The 21,432-nt window shown below is 47.5% G+C and overlaps 7 protein-coding genes across 7 annotated transcripts; 3 read left to right on the plus strand and 4 right to left on the minus strand.

The window, feature by feature from the left end:
- Nucleotides 1-277: 277 nt before the first annotated feature.
- On the minus strand, nt 278-895 carry FPRO_14616 (uncharacterized protein; the record flags this gene model as incomplete). Its single annotated transcript, XM_031219662.1, has 5 exons — nt 278-365; nt 487-545; nt 605-645; nt 777-830; nt 892-895. The coding sequence occupies 5 exons, from the start codon at nt 893-895 to the stop codon at nt 278-280; spliced, it is 246 nt and encodes an 81-aa protein (XP_031085398.1).
- Nucleotides 896-2,587: 1,692 nt separating this feature from the next.
- On the minus strand, nt 2,588-4,039 carry FPRO_14617 (uncharacterized protein; the record flags this gene model as incomplete). The annotated part of the gene is made up of 1 exon (XM_031219663.1): nt 2,588-4,039. One exon carries the CDS (start codon nt 4,037-4,039, stop codon nt 2,588-2,590), a length of 1,452 nt encoding a protein of 483 aa, XP_031085399.1.
- Nucleotides 4,040-5,058: 1,019 nt separating this feature from the next.
- Nucleotides 5,059-9,039, minus strand: FPRO_14618 (uncharacterized protein; the record flags this gene model as incomplete). Its single annotated transcript, XM_031219664.1, has 4 exons — nt 5,059-8,423; nt 8,474-8,596; nt 8,641-8,852; nt 8,903-9,039. The coding sequence occupies 4 exons, from the start codon at nt 9,037-9,039 to the stop codon at nt 5,059-5,061; spliced, it is 3,837 nt and encodes a 1,278-aa protein (XP_031085400.1).
- Nucleotides 9,040-11,843: 2,804 nt separating this feature from the next.
- On the plus strand, nt 11,844-12,924 carry FPRO_14619 (uncharacterized protein; the record flags this gene model as incomplete). Its single annotated transcript, XM_031219665.1, has 3 exons — nt 11,844-12,149; nt 12,200-12,320; nt 12,371-12,924. 3 exons carry the CDS (start codon nt 11,844-11,846, stop codon nt 12,922-12,924), a joined length of 981 nt encoding a protein of 326 aa, XP_031085401.1.
- An 853-nt stretch (nt 12,925-13,777) lies between these two features.
- Nucleotides 13,778-15,452, minus strand: FPRO_14620 (uncharacterized protein; the record flags this gene model as incomplete). The annotated part of the gene is made up of 4 exons (XM_031219666.1): nt 13,778-14,342; nt 14,393-14,595; nt 14,646-15,149; nt 15,195-15,452. 4 exons carry the CDS (start codon nt 15,450-15,452, stop codon nt 13,778-13,780), a joined length of 1,530 nt encoding a protein of 509 aa, XP_031085402.1.
- Nucleotides 15,453-15,841: 389 nt separating this feature from the next.
- FPRO_14621 (uncharacterized protein) lies at nt 15,842-16,882 on the plus strand (the record flags this gene model as incomplete). Its single annotated transcript, XM_031219667.1, has 5 exons — nt 15,842-15,944; nt 15,992-16,276; nt 16,329-16,544; nt 16,592-16,702; nt 16,752-16,882. The coding sequence occupies 5 exons, from the start codon at nt 15,842-15,844 to the stop codon at nt 16,880-16,882; spliced, it is 846 nt and encodes a 281-aa protein (XP_031085403.1).
- A 470-nt stretch (nt 16,883-17,352) lies between these two features.
- On the plus strand, nt 17,353-21,323 carry FPRO_14622 (uncharacterized protein; the record flags this gene model as incomplete). The annotated part of the gene is made up of 3 exons (XM_031219668.1): nt 17,353-17,566; nt 17,619-20,842; nt 20,901-21,323. 3 exons carry the CDS (start codon nt 17,353-17,355, stop codon nt 21,321-21,323), a joined length of 3,861 nt encoding a protein of 1,286 aa, XP_031085404.1.
- Nucleotides 21,324-21,432: the final 109 nt, after the last annotated feature.

The raw sequence follows: 21,432 nt of genomic DNA on the forward strand, positions 1-21,432 counted from the left end.
CATTGGGAGTCACCAAATAATCGTCTGTACGGATTCCCCAAAGGGATCGGCCATATATATATTTATTATCGGTAATGACTGAAGGTATAGCTTTACCTCAATAAGGCGCTCGACCAACACAAAGAAATGAACGACTATAGCTAGTATATCCCGACAATCGCATCTTCGAAACAACTCCATTCTACAACACCAAGCGCACTCCCAAACACCAAGCGCACTCCCAAACACCGCCACGCTCCCCAACACCGATAACGCGTCCAAATGCTAAGCACACCATTCAGACCCATGCATTTAAGCCTGTAAGCAGGCGCCGACCACATGACTGTAAGATGCCAGAGACTGGCAACTTAGAGCTGGTCACAGGGCTGTCCCTCATACGTTAGCAGGAGGCTCTAGTCGTTATTCGACATGTACGAAAGTCGGCCGTAATGGGACAGTAGGTTGGAGAAGAGATAGGTGCAAGAACATCTTGACAGGGAAACTTACATGCTCTTAACAACAGTCTTGACCGTTCTCAGTCTGTCCACCACATTTCTTGCACGTATCTAATAAGGGAAAGAATTGAGTATTGGTCTTTCAGAATTTCGGCCTGATTTGTACTTACGGTTGGGGCAGAAATAAGGACCCTGTCGGGCATTTTCGCATCTGGTGATGAGACATTTGCCTAAAGTTATATCAGTAATGCTTCTGGTCAAGGCACTGACTCAATCTATGCAGCCGGGCCAAGCTGTGATGGGGAAGGTGACCCTGTGATCAGATAGAAGATGCAAACTTACAGTTATTGCAGAACGCGAAGGTTCCCTGAACAGCGTTGCCACAGACACCGCAAGCTTCAAGTTATGTGATTAGTAGCTTGAATCTCATTGGCTGCTGAAGTTGAACAAAACCTACCCATAGTGATGGATTGATACGTAAGACGGTTTAAAGGGCTTGAGTATTGACTGCAGTTATGATACAGCGAAGAAGAAGTATGGGATTGCTTGCAATGATGAGAAAGATGAAGAAGGATACCGACCCATGGTGGCACCAACCGGCCTATTTATAACCATAGTGAAGCAAATTAACTTGTTCAAGGACTAGATAGAATGAGAGAATTTCAGATATCCAACATCTGCAGATACGTGCCGCATTTCCAGAAGCTAGCCGACGAATGCGACCTGGTGTTGGAGCCGGGGCAAGGATCAAGGCTTTGCAATTGGTTATGAAGATCATGATCTTCCTGTACCACGACCTGTCCTGGCACGTATGTTGGACTACGTTCCCTGACCAGGGTGAACTATCCACATGATGACCCACAGGATCATACGGTCACGCTGCCCGGCCTGAAACAATTTCAACGACCAACAGTTGTTACAACTGATATAAAGATAGCGCTACGCTCTTTAGATAGAGAAGAGTGGAAGCTCAACTTCTCATTGGTGATGCCTGTGAGCGTGTTGGTGACAGGTTCTCAGAAAAGCGGAGGTCGTTAAACACTATTGCTCTGGAGCGCTAACTCGTTGTTAGTGATTGGATTGTTGGTTGCGAGACCTGGAGATGATAATTACGGTAGAAGGCTTAGTCGCATGGTTCTCCTCTAGCGCTAGCTAAAAGTCTCCACCCCCGTTGTTCCAGTTCTCGACTCAGCTAATCACCATTAATTATTTTCGCATTGCTTTCCGCATCTGAAGCTTTGATTGAATCTTTAGCTGCACGAGCAGAAACGCATGCAAGGCTTTTTTCATATCACCAACACGTCTCCAAACTCCCTCTGCAATGCTCGGGGTTCTTGCCATAGGAGGCAGGCGGAGTGCATTGAGATGTAGAACCAACACTATCCTAGATGCGTGACTCGTTTAATTGGTGTATGCAAGGCGGATTTAGGCAGGGGCCTTTATCCAGTTTTGTCTGATGGTTGGAGTTCAAAAGTCAGTCCGAGCAGAGTGAACATGCTAGCTTTGGCGTGATTCTCAATCAAGCTCGTAGACAGCGAACCCTTGTAATGTAGTACGGAAGCCAATCCCTGCAGGTTGTGAGCGCTTTGCGGGGAAAACTCTGCTGCCTTTGGGCCTGTAAATACTCAAGCAAAACAGACACAAGCGAATCACATGGAAATAGAAAAGCCCACCAACAGACGTGTTGGTGGAGCTCTGTCAGCACGAAGTAGGGCGTCAGAGCCTGGTAAGAAGGGTGTTCAAGGTAAGAGAAGAAGGACATCTACACGATTAGACTGGTAATAAGCAGCCATTATTGATTTAATCACCAGGCGTATGCTGACATATAGGTAAGGGAAGATTGGTTTGCCTACATCTTCTGCTTACATAAATGCAGCTTAAATAATAAAATAGCCTTTTACGGGGAAAATGCCAGTGCCCACGTGCCTAAAAACGATCATCCTTATATCGGAGGTTTAGCTGACAAGGATTGCGACTTAGCCGCCGTGAAAAGCTAAGAATGATAATGACATTAAGGAAAGCTGAAAGTCTATATTAATCTACCTGATGCTCGACGTAAGCATCAATGCCTTGAAGGTCCTTGATAATTATAGAACAGTCTTCTCTGACATCCCAGTCAGCATCTTTAGATAAATTGCATAACTTGAGCATGCCTAGCAGAGACTACTATGCCACTGCTGTTGCGATATAATCTCACGTTTGACCGCATTGTACGAATTTTGGAGTAGCAACCAATAAGACTCGTCAGACGGACGTCCCCCAGCCTTTCTCCAGTGGGCCTTAGTATCACTTTTGACCTCAAATGGCCAACTGCAGTGGGCAACGACTTCAAAGCCCTTACTCTCAACGCGGTATTCGATCACGCAAGCTACCGAGTCGTTTTTGTTAAAGACACACAGGGCCTTGAGCTTTGGCATAGTAGAGACCGCCCTTCCAAACCCGCCAAAGAGCTGATTCGATGTGTTGGGAACTTCGTCGAGTAGTGCCTGGGAAGTTCTTACGCAGACGTTTTGAACAGATTGCAAATATTTCCGCATGCTAAAGAACTTCGCAACGTCGACACTAATGTCCAAGTAGATATTGGCGAGAAATGGACATGACAGGATCAGACGTGGACCCAGACCTGGGAGTTGTTCAGACGGCCCAGGACTAACCGGCGGCTTTGAAATGGGCTGCTGTTGGATCCTGACCTTATCCATATCCGGAGACAAAGCGGATAGAAGTAATTGCAAATGACGGTGAAATTTATGCTCGGTTTCCCAATGTGCATGAGGCCTGACCTCCCATCGGAGTGTCCTTAGACGCGGAAGTAGGCTTGCAATGTGAGCGATAGATTCCGGATCAAAATGACGAACAGTTCGTCGAAGAATCGATAGGCTTGAGATGACCTGGACTTCAGGACCTAACTTTCCTCCGATAGGCACGTCTAGCTTAAGCCAAAAGTGAAAGTCCAACTCGGCATCGTGCAACACATTACGTCCGTGATACGGAGGCGCATGAAAGACCTGGAGCTCACTTGAGAGACTGTTATAAAACGCCCCGTTGCCAATGTCGCTAGGAGGATCGAGTGCCAGGTATTCTGCAGCAGTCTTCTGCCAGTGACTTTTGGCATCGGCAATGAGCTCTATCTCAATACCATCGTGATGGCAATCCTCTCTTTTCCACTGGAAAAGCTCCATGAATAGACCCCGCAAGATGATCGTGAAAGAGCGGTTATTTTCCTCCTCTTGATGTCTCAGCCATGGATGTTCGCGGTGTAACGTAGGGGCTTTCTGAGCAAGGGCTTTCATTTGCTGATTTATGTTGACAAATTCGTTTCGATGAAAGGACGGATCTCGAATGTGTTTGTGAAGCGGCAGATCGAGTCTCACGCCAATGTATTGGAGGTACTTTCGACGTCGGATCTTTAGGAACGTGTTGGCGAAGAGCATGATATTGGACGGTGAGACTTCCACGCGCTTGAATGTGAAGATCTCGAACCAGTCCTGCCATTCTCGAGATACGCGGGCATATCGTCCGATAGAGCCTTTCTCATGGATGGTGGAATTGGCGACGAAGTCGAGAATTTCCAGTCGAGCCTCTGCGTAGAGGCTGTTCCAGCGCATTTTGTCTCTTGCTGGGAAGTTCATTATCGTTGTTTGCAGTGCTCGGTGTGTTGAACTTGGATAGACGGTCGGGCCAGGTTGTTGCTGCACGTGACAAATTCTCTGAATGAAGCTCACCCAATGGAGAGAGTGTGAGGGGAAAAGATCACTTATATAGATCGTTCTTGCATATGCTTTCGAATTAGGGCATAGGTGAGGGCTCCATCACGATTCACTTTAATGCTTGATTGCTCATCCAAACTATAATCGGCATATAGTTTTTGTCTATGAGGGGTTGAGCCGGCCTGCATGGAAATAATGCTCGATAGGGTTTCAGGTTACATCTTATTTCCCTTAGGTATTTGGACGAGTCCCATATTAAATTGAATGCTTTCTGCTGAGAGGAATCTAATAACACTATGAGAAGTACTCCCGCGCGAGGATCTGCCAATGACTATGTTATTATTCAGCCGCAAAGGTCAAGACAGTATACCGAACCTATTTGAGACTCGCACTGGACGAGGGAGTAACTAATGTCTGTTTGCAAATGATAAGCTCTGAGCCACATGCTTCAGCCCAAAATGATAGGTGAAGCTCTTGATTTAGACGTTGTGTCACAACGCCTCACCAAGCTTGAGAAGCATGATCCAGATATCAACCAATGTGGCATTGCTTTCCACGCAAGATCCTTTCATCGCAACCCCGCATGCCCTGAAGCTTCTGATGGACCTCGAATATCCTCCAATGTCTCCTCCAATGGGGAGCTGTGGGCTAGATATCTTATTTGCTGTTGAGAGCTGTGGCTGAGAGCTCATACTCACAGCCGAAGAACTTAGGTCCCCTAAAGGAGAAGGTAGGTAGAGGGATAACGCATATTCAGTTGTAGTCCAGAACTCATGTAGGCGGAAAGGGGGGGGGGGGGGTAGGGGAGATCTTTTATCACAATATGGTGCAAAAAGGGTTCAAAGTATACTTTATATTAGAATCATACCTTCAGCAACATGGTACTGTTGAAAATAGAACTAATAAGATAATGATAACTACTCAAACAAGAGAGTATAATCGCTTACCCACGGCTCAAAGAAAATATCATCATCGTCTAGCTCTTGTCCTGGCCCTTGACATAAAACCTCCTCACCTCCGGACTGGGATTCATCGTCTTCAATATCCTCCAATTTGCAATAATAGCAATCAGCAGCCCATTCCTCCTCTAGATCGTCAGGGTAGTAATGTATGCACTCATCCTCAATGCCATGTATCTCGTCGCAACAGAAACCTCGGCAATTCTTACAGCGATAGTCCCAATATTGCCAACAATCCATGCCATTTTCCAGAAAGTCCTCATCCTCTTCTGTCCAACCATAACGATTCTTTAACCAATCAACTGAAGCATAATGCGCATTCTCTAAAGCAACCCGCACTGCCGAGATAAATTGTTGATGTCCATAATTTGACCAGGCAGCACCCCTCTGAAGTAATAGCTCAAGCATATCAAGCCTTCCGTGTTCTGCTGCCCCTTCCAGAGCAGTTCTACCACTTTTCCGTGATCCCCTGGCATTAATACGGGCGCCATGGTCTATTAGTAGGTTCGCTATTCCCATATATCCGCCTATTGCTGCAAACTGCAGTGCAGTACCGCCTCCTGAGAATGATGGCGCAGAATTAACATCGGCCTGTTTTTTTATCAGGTAGTGCACCGCACCTAGGTCCCCTAGTTGAGCGGAAAGTTGTAGTGGAGATCGGCTTGAATCTATTGTGGCATTATAGTCGTTAACATCAGAGCCTGCGCCCACTAATCGTTTGAGTAACTCAATATTGCCATTTGCAATCGGGCCTAGTAATATTGAGCATAAGGTCGGCTGTGAGAGGAATAGGGTATCAAGCTGTTGACTGTGTTTTCTCAAGAGGTCGAGATATGCAGATGCCGATTCTTTCTGCACTATGACGGTAAAGGTGGTCTTGTCTGCACAACAACCATGTGCCAGAAGCTCTCCAAAACCTGACGTATCTGCTCCTAGCGCTGCCAATGCCAGGGGACTAGCTACCCCTCGCAATCCGAAGACTGGGTCCTTCCGCCAGAAGTCATTTGTATCATAAATCCATGGACGATCATTAAATGTTAGGAATTGGTCATCGCTTGAACGCAGTACTAATTGACCGTCCTTGATGTGGAATGGGATGAAACCGGACTGGATTGCGGATGGATGATGAAATCGACTCAAAAGCTTCTCCAAGACTTCCATCTGTCCAGCCCTAGCAGCTAGACCAATAGCTGTGCCCTCTAGCAAGTGGCAATTTGTTTCCTTGTGAGGTTGGGCAAGAAGCAGATCAAGTAGTTTCCAGTCTTCGACTTGTATGGCGGCGCAGATTGGCCCAGCATCAATAGGACTGTCTTGTGCTTCAAGTAGTGCCTGAAGAAAGTCTCGTTCGTCGGAGTCACTATCAAACAAGCTTGCTGCGCAAGTTGGACAAGCTATAGTAGGATCATCTTGGACTCCAAATCGAACGTTCTCATCATCTCTCATTGTTCCTCTGTTGCGAAATGGGTAGTGGTCGTGAAAATAATGACTGTCAGCTCCCATGAATCTAATATTATTAGAGTTCATGATTAGAGCCTCGAGGCACGAGGCTCCCCTCTCGTTGATATCCTTCAAGGTACCGCCATGTTCGAGAAGAAGCTTTGTGACATTATAATCACTTTCTCGAATGGCATTCACAATTTCACCAGCTTGCTCAGCCCCTGCTTCTAGGAGTAACTTGATGATTCTGTATCGTTTGTTGACTTCGCAGCTTGTGTTAGAATGCCTTGACCTGCTGATTCGAAGATACCTGTAGGGGTACAAGGCACATTGAATTGCGGTTCGGCCATATTCGTCTCGGTCGTTCGGGCTAGCCCCCCTGGCAAGTGCAGCTTGTAATGGCTCTTGAAAGCCAATTTCTGCCAGCCCCGCTATCTCACCACCCAGAAATAGGGCTCCTCCCTCGATCAAAAGAACCAAGCAATTTGCTTTCGACGCATTCCAGCACTTGAAGTGGAATTCGAGAAGAGTTTGAAGGATTGAGCCACAATCCTTAGGCATAGGCGGTGAAGAAGTGAAATACTCTAACCACTGCACATCACCTTTGCTGACCATCTCGTCGGGTGAAAGACCATGCTGGAGGAGTAATCTCACCATATCCTCATAGCCATAATGGGCTGCTATCAGTAACAGATCAGGCGATGTACAATCATTGCGCTCGAGGAGCATCTGAGCTACCGGTACGTTATTATACGCCACTGCAGCCCTCAAGCAAGTAATACCATTCCACTTGCAAGTAAGGCCAGAGGGAGAAAACTCTTGGAGTTGACCGATAATTTGACAATCTCCTCTGATAGCGGCTGCAATAAAATCTTGTCTTGTGAGTACTTGTGACGGATTATTTTGTACTGAATGGTGATTGAGTAATTTATCGGTCCAATAGAAGTTTCCCCCTAAGGATGCGGTAAGAGGGGATTCATAGCTCAAACAGCTGTCTTTATCCATTAGTCCATCTCTTAGACCGTGCCCCATTTCGATGTGAATCTTTGTGACATTAATGTCTTCTTGCAAAATCCCTTCGATGAGCTCCATATCGTCAAGTTTGAGCGCTCCGCAAAGGACTTCCTCCAGACTAACAGCTTTGTACTCCTTTAACAATTTGAGGAGCCGTGACTGAACAGCGTTGGATAGACGTCCGCGTAAAATGGCCTGGATGGCGTGGTGAACGTCGAAGCATGCCTGGGTATGGTCGATGCGGACGTTGAAGGAGAGAAGTAATTTAGTCAGGTTGATATGGCCTATGTTGAGAGCCCGCCCAATCGGTGAAGAAAACCTGACATTATGTCCTGCGACACAGTAATTTGGATCTAGACCTGACTCTGACAGCATCTTAATTATATCCAAAGACCATTCAGGGAGATAGTCCTTATGGTGATTAGCAGGGTCGTCAATCTGAGTTGCCCAGTAAATCTCCATCTGGAAGACTTTCTCCAAGAATGCTCTAATAGTGATGCTGTGATTCTGAAGGTGCCGTAATTTTGGCTTAAGGTCTGACATATTCTCTCTCAGAATAGAACTGAATATGCCCCACTGCTTTCTGTCAAGAAATCTCGTTCCATTTGACAATGCATACATCATGAGCTTGATGTATTCAGGTAAGATTTCGGTTGCTTGATTGCCTAGAAGGATACTGGCAGTATGCGTAGGTTCTCCAAGGTACCATTCTGGTATTGAAGCACCTATACTGACTGCTAGTTCCTGGAAGGAACAATGTAGCCTGCTTGTCCGAGACTGGCTTAAAGCTTGTAGCATCATCGAAAGAAGTACATTTGTATCCGGAGTTCGATAGACCCTGACGGCACTAGGGCTCACAAAACTGGTTGTGGCTGAAAGAAGGTTATTGGATAGGTATCAGAATCGAACTACGATGACTTACTATCCCAAAGAAGATCTCGAAGCATAAGCCATGGAATGCTGGGCGGCCAAACAGTGTCTTGCTTGATAGGCAACGGACTGCAAACGACGAGCTTTGGGTTGATTGGGCTCGGAGATCGTGGTCCTGTTTATTGTTAGGCTGAAATTTGACAGCGGAACACAACTTACGAAGGGCGAGTTCATGGTAGAAGCTCTCACAATGGCGTGCAGTTTCCTTAGTTACCCTAGAATGCTTAATTCGGTTGCCATTATATATCACTTCACTCTTCTTCCCGACGTCACTTCGCCTTTTCATCTTTCTTGCAACAGATCTCCAAATTTGTTGGTCAAGATTCTTCGAAAACTGCCATAGCTTGAGCCGGTATTCTAGCTGTGACTTTCTGCATTAAAATTAGCAAGTGATTATGACAGTTAACGGGGAGAAGCTGACGTTGTAGCAAGACCTCGGCCTGCCAATCGAACAAGTAGGTCTGTGAGAGATGTATTTCTCACAAGATACTCGTATCTAATGAAGTCCTTCTGTTGCAGCCATTGTTCGTTGTTTATTTGGGGCCGAGCGGTGGGCATAATGAAGATGAGCAAGTGATGCAATCCTTCGTTGTCTCGTTATAAGGTAGAGGGAGTAAGTCAGCTGCTCTAGTAAAAGACGAGTAAATGTAGATTGAAGCCAACTCAGTAACAGTTATGGCTGCCGGGATGAACTTAAATTGAGCTCTGTAGGACTTGAAAATGCTTTTTGTAATTGCTAAAGTGGCTTAACTTGTCAGCATTATAGTAAGGGCGAGAGGTGTGTGTTAGCTTGTGGCCAGTTAGGTACTTTATCAGTAAGCCTCCCTCCCGTTGGCCATGTAGTGGTAGGTTATAATTGGCTGGTGCCAGAATCTGAAAAGCATGCACCTGAGTGGAGTTAGCAGGCCTCATTTCAGCGTCAGCCTCATGTAATTAGCTATATCTATCGGCGACCCTATGGCTGGGCGTATGCATGTAATCATCCTGCTGTGCCCCAAATGGTCAGGTCTCACCAATAACGGAGCGAGTGGCCCTGATGGTGAGTCCGATAGAGTATCTTTGTGGCGCATAAAAACGAAAGGCTCTGTCACCCAATTTGCCCCATTCAAGTTGCAAGCCAGTAAACTTATGGGGTCACAATCTGGCGTTGGGTCCCTCACTCTCCATCATGGCTGATTCGCTGACATAAATGTCGAAACGAATTAGTGACAAAAACAAAAGACCGTCAACACCTAGCCGTATAAGTAATGGATTGTGGGGAGAGCCTAATTTAATAGTCCGTATTATTAAGACTATAGTTCAAAGAGCCCACCCAGATTACCGCAGCAAGAAGTTGCTCCAAGGAAAACTGGATCGCCATGTAGTTTAGCTTTTGATGGGCCGAGCTGATCTGTCACGAAAAGATAATTGACAAGGTTCCAGGACATGCGTTGTTCCCCTGTAGCCTTGAGACAGATTCTACCTGTTTGTTGGTCTTCATGGAAATGGATTCGACGATGGCCTCAAGAACTTCGTTCACATGAGATTTAGGCCCTTTTGTCTGCTTATTCGCAATGGTCAAGTCAACGTATCGAAACTACTCAAGCCTGCTTCACTGAAGGAGGTTTAGAACAGGTAGGGAGGTAAGTTTGATCTTATAAACCTTCAATTAATAGCATATAATATTGCATTCTTTCTTATACGATCAGCCACTATTGCAACTCCCCCGCCCACCATTGAATTCTGAAACATAGTATGATACCCTCTTTATCGACCAGGCCGCGTATGCTGAAGAGGGGGGGCAGCCCGATGGTGGCAGATTTTGACTCAGACTCTTGACATCTATGGCGCCTCTCGGCGGTCAATTTTGAGAGGGTAGAGTATAATGGTCGACATAAAAACATTGCAAGAAAATGAGATGCCTGTACTAAGTTGTGTCTGACGAACATAAGCTTCAGGCCTAGGCCTCAGCTACGAATGACACATCTAGCTGACAACCTAGACGTTGCGCCACGGTTCCTGACCAATCCCAATTGTATAAACACGTATAATGTGAAAAACAGTTGAGCCTTGTGGCTGAGGGCTTGAATCAGCAGAGAGAACTTGGTTAAATACACGTAATTGGGATTCACAAGCCCAAATTTGCCACTGGCAATATCTGCTGGAATACCCACCACGTTTCCGAACATCCCTCAAGATATAATACCGCCGCGTCATTAGTTATGCACTGATATAGTAATTATTAACTTAAGTATCACGAACCTCGGAGATTATGCTAGATAATAGCATTACCCTATTCCTCCACCATTTCGGAAATGCATAGCCCGCAGTATCCGACGGCCGCTGAACCCCCATCTTTTTTTCCGATCTCTTAAAAAAAAAAAGATCTGACCTGCGGCGTTCGCGGCCCGCAAAACGACCTGAACCTTAAGACGGTATTGGCCGCAAGCATGGAAAGCTCAATTGTATTCGGCCGCGAAGGTGCCATTTCAACATCAAATAGGCATTTGCGGCGTGGGATGCGCGGATAATCAATTTAAAATATTGACATGTATGATGACTTTGAAGTATGCTCTGTAAGGTGCAGATAGACCCTGGACAGACCGCCAGGATTAGCGCGCAAAGGTCAAAGTTTGCCTGGGACATGAAATGTTGCCGCGAATCTCGGGAATAGGAATACTGTAATTGGTTCTGCTCAATTGACCCTGGGGCGGTGAGGGTCGGTCAGCCCAAGGTGAACCCAAATCGTTCCATTACTTCCGCCCATTTCTCTTAGGCGAGAAATGACCGGAGCCCGCCGGGACGGTACCCAAAGATTAGGTTCCAAATAGAGCAGTGGGGACTCCTGCGGCTCTGCCCCATTCCAGCGCATAATTTCGGTACACTACAGGGGTCTAAACTATTCTGCAAGTCAGGCCACTGAGCAGAGCTAAGAAAGTGGATGAGGGCCTGGTAATTGCCAGTGTGATAGGACCGGATAGCCAATGCTATACCGCTGTAGTCTTAGCACCCACTGCCGAGAAGTCAATAGCCCTGAAACAGCAGGATTTTCTATGCCCAACATGCTCTGACAGTGGAGAGACTCGCCGAGATCGCCGGGCCTAGCAGTGAGTCTTTTTCTCTGCTAGGGCTTGGTTCCTAGAAGACAGCGACGAAACCATCTCACCATCAGTTCAATGGTCTATGATTTCATGCTGATAAGAATCCATAACTCTCCTGACTTGGCATGATAGGGCAGGGCATAGACGGACTTGAGTCTGCGATAAGCTTGCATTGTGTTTATCAGCTCTAAATAAAAGGCTCGACTTACCTCAGTCTTCTATCAAGTCCCAAGACAATCTTCAATTTTATACTACTACAACTTTACGCTACATCAATTCATCATGAGCAACCCACTAGTGGTTAGCATCTCCAACCTGGCGGCCTACACGCCCCAAGAAACAATCGAGCTTGTTTCCCGCTCTGGCGTCAAGAGAGGTAACATGCGTCCTGACAAGGTCTTCCTCTCCGCCGTCTCCGCGGGATGTCTCCTTGGCTTTGGCTGTGGCGTCTCGCTATGTGCCATGACAGCACCCTGGTATTCTGAGAACGCGCCCGGCCTGGTAAAGCTCTTTGGCGCTGGTGTTTTCCCTCTGGGTCTAGTGCTTGTTGTGCTTACGGGCGCGGATTTGTTCACTGCTACTACTATGGTAAGCTAATTTCATGGCTTATTGTTACACTGTGGCTGATGGGGTTTTAGTTTACTTTGACTGCTGTTCTGCAAGGTCGGCTTCCGATACGAAAGATGCTGCTGCATTGGTTCCTTTGCTTTTTCGGCAATCTTGCAGGATCGCTATTTGTCATGTCTATCATTATGGGATGTAAGTCATCGAACCCACAATGTTAAGTTCATAATTGACGTTTTATTTAGATGGCGGTGTCTTTGATGCGTCCCCGTATAAAGAAGTTGCCATGTCGTTCGCCAGCAAGAAACAAATATCGCCTCAAGTTCACCAGGTCTTCCTGAAAGCCATCGGGTGCAACTGGCTCGTATGCCTCGCCGTCTTCCTCGGCATCCAAGCCAAGGATCTCGCCTCAAAGGTCATCGGTATGTGGTGGCCCATCTTCGCCTTTGTCGTCCTCGGCCTCGAGCACGTTGTCGCCAACATGTTTTACATGTCTCTTGCCATTTGGCTCAAGACACCTGATCTTACCGTCGGTCTGTACATTTGGAAAGGCATGATCCCAGCTACGATTGGCAACATTATTGGCGGTAGCATGTTTGTCGGCGTGTATTACTGGTACATGTACCTGTTTGACGAGGATCCTGTCAAGGTTGATGGTGTTGAGTACCAGGGCCCCCACGTGGACTCTCACATGCACATGCATTTCCTTGCCAACAGGAATAAGAGTACCGTCACCGACGAGGAGAGTAGAATCGAGTCAGTGCCTGTTTCAGTGCCGGCCAGCGTTCTTGCGAAGTAGGGCATTCATGGGTGGAATGAGAGATACGAAATTGTTACGATTCTTAGACTTAGAGTATCGCTACTTAATTAGACATGAACTTATACCATTGACAAATCCTTTTACCACAAGCCTGTCTCTAAGTGATTAAACCCAATGGGGATTCCTAATTCTTGTGTTGCATGGGTCAGGAAGCTCTGGGCGCGGGAGTGGTGGGTTCACTAGCCAAGGATATCGCACCAGTACAGAGTACATCTTCCATTATTCCCAGGACTCATCGCTAGAACCTTGCAGCTAGCGGACATGCCCGGTGACCCTTCGCGATATTGCTTCGCCCGATAACATGGCATGGTACATGTCTCGGTGAGAGGCAAAGCCACGCTGGCGTACATTTCAGCCAGCGCCTCAACTCAATAACGGCCCGATGAAATCAGCAGCTCTTGAAGTCTTCTACGAGGTTGAATCGAATGGTTTTACATCAGATCAGAACGAGCTGTCATGTCATGGCGTGGGTGACATTGTCAGGGACAGAGATTTGCATCTCCGCGGGGAGACCATATTTCTCCACAGCAGTCGAGACATCTCCACGGAGTCACCCCGCCAAGTCCTCCCCTGGCCCATTTAAATCTTCTGGAAGGATTACCTAGCGATTTGGTATTAAGACGGTCGGTAGAGCGCAGCAGTTGGTGTAGGGTTTCCGGGCCCCCGTGATCCTTGGATCTCGTATGCTGCACCTCGTAGACTTCATTCAAGATACGACGGATCATAGTCTATTAATGGCCGGGCCTTACTCTCAATTGCAATTATAATTGCTAGATTTGTTGTTGATGTGCAGTCAGACTCTTGATTTGGGTGTGAAACTACAGAACAATACTTAGACCTCAGTCACCTCATCCTCTCTGTTAGTCACTATAACCTCCTTCTGCCTCCATCGCTGCACCAGTGGTAGACCGACACCAGTCCACAGTGTCAAAGCCACAACCCAGGCTAGTGCACTGCCCCATCCATGCGTCTTTGCAAACTCGGGAGCCTCACCAGATGCCATCTGAATCTGTTGGAAGGGAATGACCACCGCAGATCCAACAGAAACCATGAAGCTTAGGACAAAAGCACGCTTCTGTTGGTCTCCACCACAAGCCTCGTTGGCCCATCCCGCAATTAGAGGTGTGAAGCATCCGTAGCAGCCGTGCATGATGAACGCCGCCATTCGAAGCTTGTGAGGAACGTCCCAAGCTGTGAGGATGGAGTAGTTGAGAATCATCCAGCATCCTACAACGCCACAGACCAGAGCACGCCCACCGAGCTTATCGGCGATATAGCCTGTTGATACCATAACGACAAAGTTGACGGCGCCGATAGAGGTCGGAATGTTATTGATCTTGGGTACCGTATACCAGCCGGTCTTCTTCAAGTAAATTCCGAAGTATTGCATCACGTAGCTGCTTTGCATTAGACGCAGAATATGCTAGGAACATATGAATCGGCTTACCTTCCACATGTCAAAGTCCAGAAAGAGTATGCTGCCGTGAATGAATAGACCTGCCATGATCCAAAGATTCGACGTATAACACTACAGTCCATCTTTCCCACAGGCTTGCGGCCCTCTTCCTCGATACGCTGGCGGGACCTTTCCCTTTCCCATTCATTAAAATAGAAGGCTCTTGTGGTATGTGGAGTATCAGGGAAAGTGATCTGAACATGTCAGCAAGAAATCGGCATGATAATAAGAAAAGAGAACTCACAAATCCATAGGCCGCAACTGGGATAGCAAGGATGAAATCGAAGACAAATAGCCATCGCCAAGCTGACATGCCGCCTTTGCCATGCATGCCAGTAAACAAAGCAGCTTGCAGGTATCCAGAGAACATCTGGCCAATAACACCGCTCATGACGAACAGCCCGCTTCGACGCGCTAACTCGCTCTTGCGATACCAGGAGCCTAAGCAGTACATGACACCAGGCCAAGCGGCAGACTCAAATACACCGATGAAGAACCGGAGTACATAGAATTGATAGGCGTGGTCGCATTTAAACAGAGCCAGGACGAAGACGGACCAGGTTATGAGGCAGCTTGAGAGCCAAATTCGAGGGCGCAAAACAGTGATGATCAAGTTGGACACGAGACCGCCAAGGATCGTTCCGATAGAGAAATAGGTGTTCATCCACGAGAGTTCGTTTCCAGGGCCAAAGCCGAGTTCATCCGCCATTCCTGACACATAAGCATTGGAAATATTGTTTTGATCGAGCTACCATAATCAGCACAGTGCATGGGCTGGAGAGATAAAACTTACCTGCTTGATGAAAAACATTAGACATGCGAAACTTAACATGAACCAATCAAGCTTGAAAATGAGCTTCTTTTCCTCCGGCGAAGTCCCAGGTTCATGCCAGCTGAACCATCTCCTGTTGTTCGCCAATGGAGCAATATCATTGTTCTTCAAGCTTGCAGGTGCAGGCCCAGAAGTGATGGAAGCACGATTCTTAGCATCGATAGCAGCGGTTGAGGGTTCTGTATTAATGGCGTTGTCGCCAACTGCCTGACTAGCCATTGCGATCATTTGCAGTGGAATGGTTGTGAACGCTGAAAGCGGACGCGAAATTGATATGGAAGAAACGCCAGTGGGAGCATCAATATTTCAGTGTTACATCCATGTGCGTCAAGCTTCATCAACCATACAATTTGCCATTAGATAGGCAATTGCGTGCTTCGGCGAACCCTGTGCTATTCGCGCAATGAGGCCGCAATCATTACTCAAATAGGCAAGTTTGTTCCCTGTCGGGATAATCCCGCCTGTTGAAGATCGGTGAACGAAACCAGCGGCTCAGGCTCAGATCATCCTTGGCGTCTTCGATCACCTTGACCTTGAGGGAAGCACTTCTGCTGGTTGATCTGTCCTGTGTTATTTGTGCCCTTGAATAACGCTTTACCGGGGGCAAAATGGTTGAGTTCATCACAGCAAATGGAGCCCAGCTCGCTTACGAGCTGAGTGGACCCGAAGATGCGCCGTTGATGATTACCCTTCATGGCGGAAGAGGAATGGGTAAGTTCCGATGACTTGGACCGAGACTACAAGTCTGATAATATTAGGTGATCATAGGTCCGACTACAAAGTATACAGTCGCCTCAACGATAGGATTCGGGTGCTTTCGTTTGACTTTCGGGGCCACGGCCAAAGCTCTCGTACTAAGCCCTATACATTTAATCAGATCGTCGATGATATCGAGGCTGTACGGCAGTATTTCTCAGGACCTGATGACAAAGTTATCATCTGTGGTGGAAGCTTTGGAGGGTTCCTGGCGCAGCAATACGCCATAACCTATCCTTCGAAAGTCTCGTACTTGATCCTGCGAGGGACTGCAGCCTCGCATCATCGTAGGTCTCATAAGTATCTAGTTTCATCCTCCTTTTCTTACAAGTCTTATAGATGAAGATGGTGCTATTAAGACCCTCGAAGCCAGGATCAGCAAAATACCCAGCTTTTCTAAGGAGATGCTGCGAGAAAAGGTCTTCGGTGCATATGACGACGACGAAGATTTTCGACTAGTCCATTTTGCAATGATGCCTTTGTATCGGGAAGATTACGATGCAAATGCTGGGCTCAAGGCTTGCCGAGATACAGTTTATGTCGCGGAGTCTCACAGTATGTCACATACGCCATGTTATCGGAGTATGACACTGACAGTATAGATGATCTTTATTCTGAGGACGAAAAGTATTTTGATTACGTCGATCAATTGGATAGCATTCAGGCAAAGACTTTAGTTATCGTTGGCGACCAGGACTGGATTTGTCCAGCGGGTTAGTCTGTCAGTTGACCTATTGGGTGCTCATATACTGACAGTCTTAGATAACTCGAGGTTAATTGCTGATCGGATCAGGAATGCGGAATTGCTCGTGGTTCCCGGCGCAAACCATAGCGTGCATATTGAAAAAACAGACTTGGTCATTTCCAGGATCAGGCAGTTTTTGGAATTATAGGTTTATTCTAATATGAAATAAGCTGTGATTATACACTATCTCGTGCGGCCTAGAGACTGATTCGATATTCACTGATATAGAGCTGCGTTATTTCTGATTCGGCGTAGCTAGATGAACTTCCTTATGCTGTTTAGTCTAGAATCAACCGTTTCCAGTATTAATAAGCATTGGTCATGATAAGACACGTTGCGAATGAAACCATCCATTAAGCGATGCTGGCAACGCGACAGGGAGAATGCCAAAGTGATCGGCGAAAGCCAGTTCGGAAGAGGAGCGATATGAAGAAAGTTTCTTCATACGGAAAAACAAGTCGGGGCCAGACCGATCATCGACGTAGATCACCATTGCGCCATATCGGAAATAATGGGCCTTCCTTAATCAAGCATGTTGTTTCAATCAACGATACAATACCAGCCTTAGAGGATATTATGTGCCTATGCGGTGCAGTTTGAGAAATTAAAGTCGGTAGAATGGGCGATATTCGTGTTTCAATCGATAGAGGCGGCACGTTCTGTGACGTTATCGCTACAGGTGCAGAGGGAGACAAACCATTCATTTTCAAGTTGTTATCAGAAGACGCCTCCAATTACCCCGATGCACCAACCGAGGCAGTCCGAAGAGTCTTAGAGAAGTACACGGGAAGGACGATCCCCGTTGATGAGAAGCTCGATGCTTCAAGAATAGGTAAGCTTAGCAACTACGGTGCTTTCTTTCTCGGGACTCATAGAGATCATAGCATCATGCCGTATCGGGACCACGGTTGCAACAAATGCCCTCCTGACGGGGAATGGTGAAAGGTTTGCTTTTGCAACGACAAAAGGCTTTAAAGACGTCTGTGTTATTGGTGACCAGTCTCGTCCTGAACTGTTCAACCTGGAGATCCGCAAACCGGCCGCCCTGCACTCTACTGTTGTGGAGATTGATGAGAGAATCACCATGGAAGACTACGATCTGAACCCTCACAAGAAAGCAACAGTCAACACAGAGGGCGATCCGGACTTGGTCAGAACTCCAAGCGGTGAAGTCATTCGAATTCTCAAGAGACCCGATGAAAGAGTTGTTCGACAGCAGCTCGAAGCCCTGCGCAAACAAGGCTACACATCGCTCGCAGTATGCTTCATGCATGCCTACCTCTTTCCAGATCATGAGAGGATAGTAGCTCGGATCGCAAAGGACGTCGGTTTTATATTCATCGCTATCTCCTCCGAGACCAGCCCAGTCATCAACTTTCTCAGAAGAAGCAACTCGACTTGTTCAGAAGCTTACTTGTACCCCATCATCAGACGATATGTCGACAATTTCGAAGCAGGTTTCAGGATTCCTCCTCAGAGGGTAGACTTCATGTGCTCCGACGGCGGTCTTAAGCAATCTGACAAGTTTCGAGGAAATGAGGCACTCTTGAGCGGACCAGCTGGCGGTGTTGTGGGTACAGCAAAGTGTTTCGATGTTAATGAGGGAACACCTCTTATTGGATTCGACATGGGTGGTACAAGCACTGATGTCTCGAGATACGATGGAAATTATGACTTTCTTCAACAGACGACGATTGCCGGGCGAACCATCAACTTATCCATGCTCAATATTGCAACTGTTGCTGCGGGAGGTGGATCCATCCTGTTTGCCCAGAACGGACTGTTAGCAGTCGGACCGGAGTCTGCTGGAGCGCACCCTGGTCCTGCATGCTATAGAAAGGGAGGTCCTCTGACGGTTACAGATGCCAATCTGTTCCTCGGACGGCTCGTACTTTCCTCATTCCCTGCCATCTTTGGGGAGTCTGGAGACCAAGAACTGGACATGGAGGTCGTGACTCGCAGGTTTGAGCATATTACGCAGGACTTCAACAGACAGACGTCTCAGAATCTCACACCCCAGGAAGTAGCGTCAGGCTTCTTGAACATAGCCAACGAGACGATGAGTCGACCTATTCGAAACGCAACCGAGGCTAGAGGCTTCGCTCCGGAGAGCCACGATCTCGTGAGCTTTGGCGGTGCAGGTGGCCAGCATGCCTGTGCTATTGCTGATAAGCTCGGCATAAAGCGTGTGATGATACACAAACTGTCATCATTGCTCTCAGCACATGGTATCGCGCATGCAGAGCTTCAGTATGAGGTATTCGAGCCGTTCGCAGCAGAGCTCGATGCAAAAGCCATGGAAGGGGTGAAAACACTCTTATCAGCACTGAAGAGCAAGGTAACTGAAGAATTGGTGTCTCAAAAGGCTGCACCGGAAAGCTTGGTCTTCGATGAGGCACTTGTGTTGAAGTACTTTGGCACTGACACGAATCTCTCCATCTCTAAACCAGCTGATGGCGACTATGCCGCAGCGTTCACGGCTATGCATCTGCGAGAATTCGCCTTTTCTATGGAGAGACCTATAATCATCGAATCTGTTAAAGTTAGGGGTTCGGGAAGCACCGGCGCTCCGAGTCATGAGACGTCAGCATCCGAAGAGTTAGCTTCAAGTAAACGGATGGTGTTCTCCGACTATACTACGAGGCAGAAGGTATACCTTGATGGCTCGTGGCAAGATACAAGAGTTTTCAGACTGTGTGATGTTCCCGAGGGAAGCCTTATTAACGGCCCGGCAATCATCATCGATGAGACACAGACGATCTTTGTTGAATCCCTCTTCAAGGCACATGTTCTGGCCAACTATGTTGTGTTGGAAAAGAGACTTCCTGAAGAGCAATCACCCAACCCTTCTATTTCACGGATCTTATCTACACCCAAAGAAACCCTGAGTCCCATTCAACTATCCGTGTTTGCGCACCGTTTCATGGCCATCGCCGAGCAAATGGGCAACACCCTCCAGCGAACATCCATCTCAAGCAGCATCAAAGAACGTCTCGACTTTTCTTGCGCCATCTTTTCCCCTGAAGGCAAACAGGTTGCCAACGCTCCTCACATCCCTATCCACCTCGGAAGTATGCAATTTGCCGTTCAAGCTCAGCACCGCCACTGGAACGGAAAGCTCAAGCCCGGAGACGTTCTCCTTACGAACCATCCCTCTTGGGGTGGGACACATCTACCTGACTTGACAGTGGTTACACCTGTTTTTGTTGGAGATCGAATTACTTTCTACGTTGCGTCGCGGGGTCATCATACTGATATCGGTGGTATCGGTATCACTAGTATGATGCCTGAGTCGCGGTCTCTTTGGGAGGAAGGTATAATCGTATCCTCTATGAAGATAGTCAGCAGCGGCGAGTTTCTCGAAAGCGAAGTGCGGGCCGCTTTCGAGAAAGTTAGTACTTATCCTGGCTGCAGCGCAACACGCCGTATACAAGACAACATCTCAGACCTCAAAGCACAAACCTCAGCAAACCAACGTGGTATAACCCTTCTTAAAAGCCTGTGTAATGAGTATTCGCTAGAGGTGGTGCACAAGTACATGACCGGTATTCAAGATAATGCAGAGCTGGCAGTGCGGGCGTTCTTTAGGAAACTGGCTCATGAGCATCCGACTCCTCTTTCAGCGACAGATTACCTGGATGACGGGACTGCCATGAAAGTCAAGATCAGCATCAACAAGGACACAGGCAGTGCGATGTATGACTTCGCTGGCTCGGGTCCACAGACGTGGGGAAATTATAACTGCCCCATCTCTATCACTCACTCGGCGATTATCTACAGCATCAGATGCTTGGTCAATCTCGACATCCCCTTGAACGAGGGCTGCCTAGCACCATGCGATATTCGCGTGCCTACTGGCTCTATCCTTAATCCCACACCGACAGTGGCCATCTGTGGCTCAACACTAGCCAGCCAACGGGTGATTGATCTAGTCCTCCGTGCTTTCGGCCGCTTTGGTGCCAGTCAAGGTTGCGCAAATGCTCTCGGTTGGGGCATGGGAGGCAAGAATCTAGTGACGGGTGAAATTGAACCCGGCTGGAATTATGGAGAGTCGATTGGCGGAGGAGTTGGTGCTGGTGAAGGCTATAAGGGCGAGAGCGGCGTGCATGTAAGTCCTGCTTTGCTTCTTTCGCGTGAATGTTGAGCTGTTAACTCGCGGTATTTAGGTTCACTCTACAAACACTCGTCAAACCGATAGTGAAGTGATAGAAAAGCGCACTGCCGTCCTTGTACGAAGATATGGTATCCGGAAGGGTAGCGGCGGAAACGGTCGTTGGCGTGGAGGCGATGGTATCGTTCGGGAAATTGAGGCCCGTGCAAATCTCAAGTTCAGCATCTTGAGTGATCGGCGAGTGTATAGACCTTACGGAATGGCTGGGGGTCACGGCGGCCGACAGGGCAAGAACCTTGCTTTCAAGTTCAACGAGGATCATGAGTTGGAAGCAATTAATCTGGGTGGCAAGGCAATTGTGCATCTTCAACCTGGAGAGTATATCCAGGTCAATACGCCTGGAGGAGGAGGCTATGGAACGCCAGGCGATGAGGAGGTTGACCAAGAGTTTGATAACTTTCATAAGGCCTTTACCTAAAGGGTGAAAGGTGCATCATCTGGCAATGCGACTTTACCAGTTTGACTCAAGTCATAGAGATATGTGTCTCCATTGGCGTTTTAAAAATCCCTTACTTTGAAAGCCTCAA

This window comes from Fusarium proliferatum (assembly GCF_900067095.1).
Source record: "Fusarium proliferatum ET1 genome assembly, contig: FPRO_scaffold008, whole genome shotgun sequence".
NCBI lineage: Eukaryota > Fungi > Ascomycota > Sordariomycetes > Hypocreales > Nectriaceae > Fusarium > Fusarium proliferatum.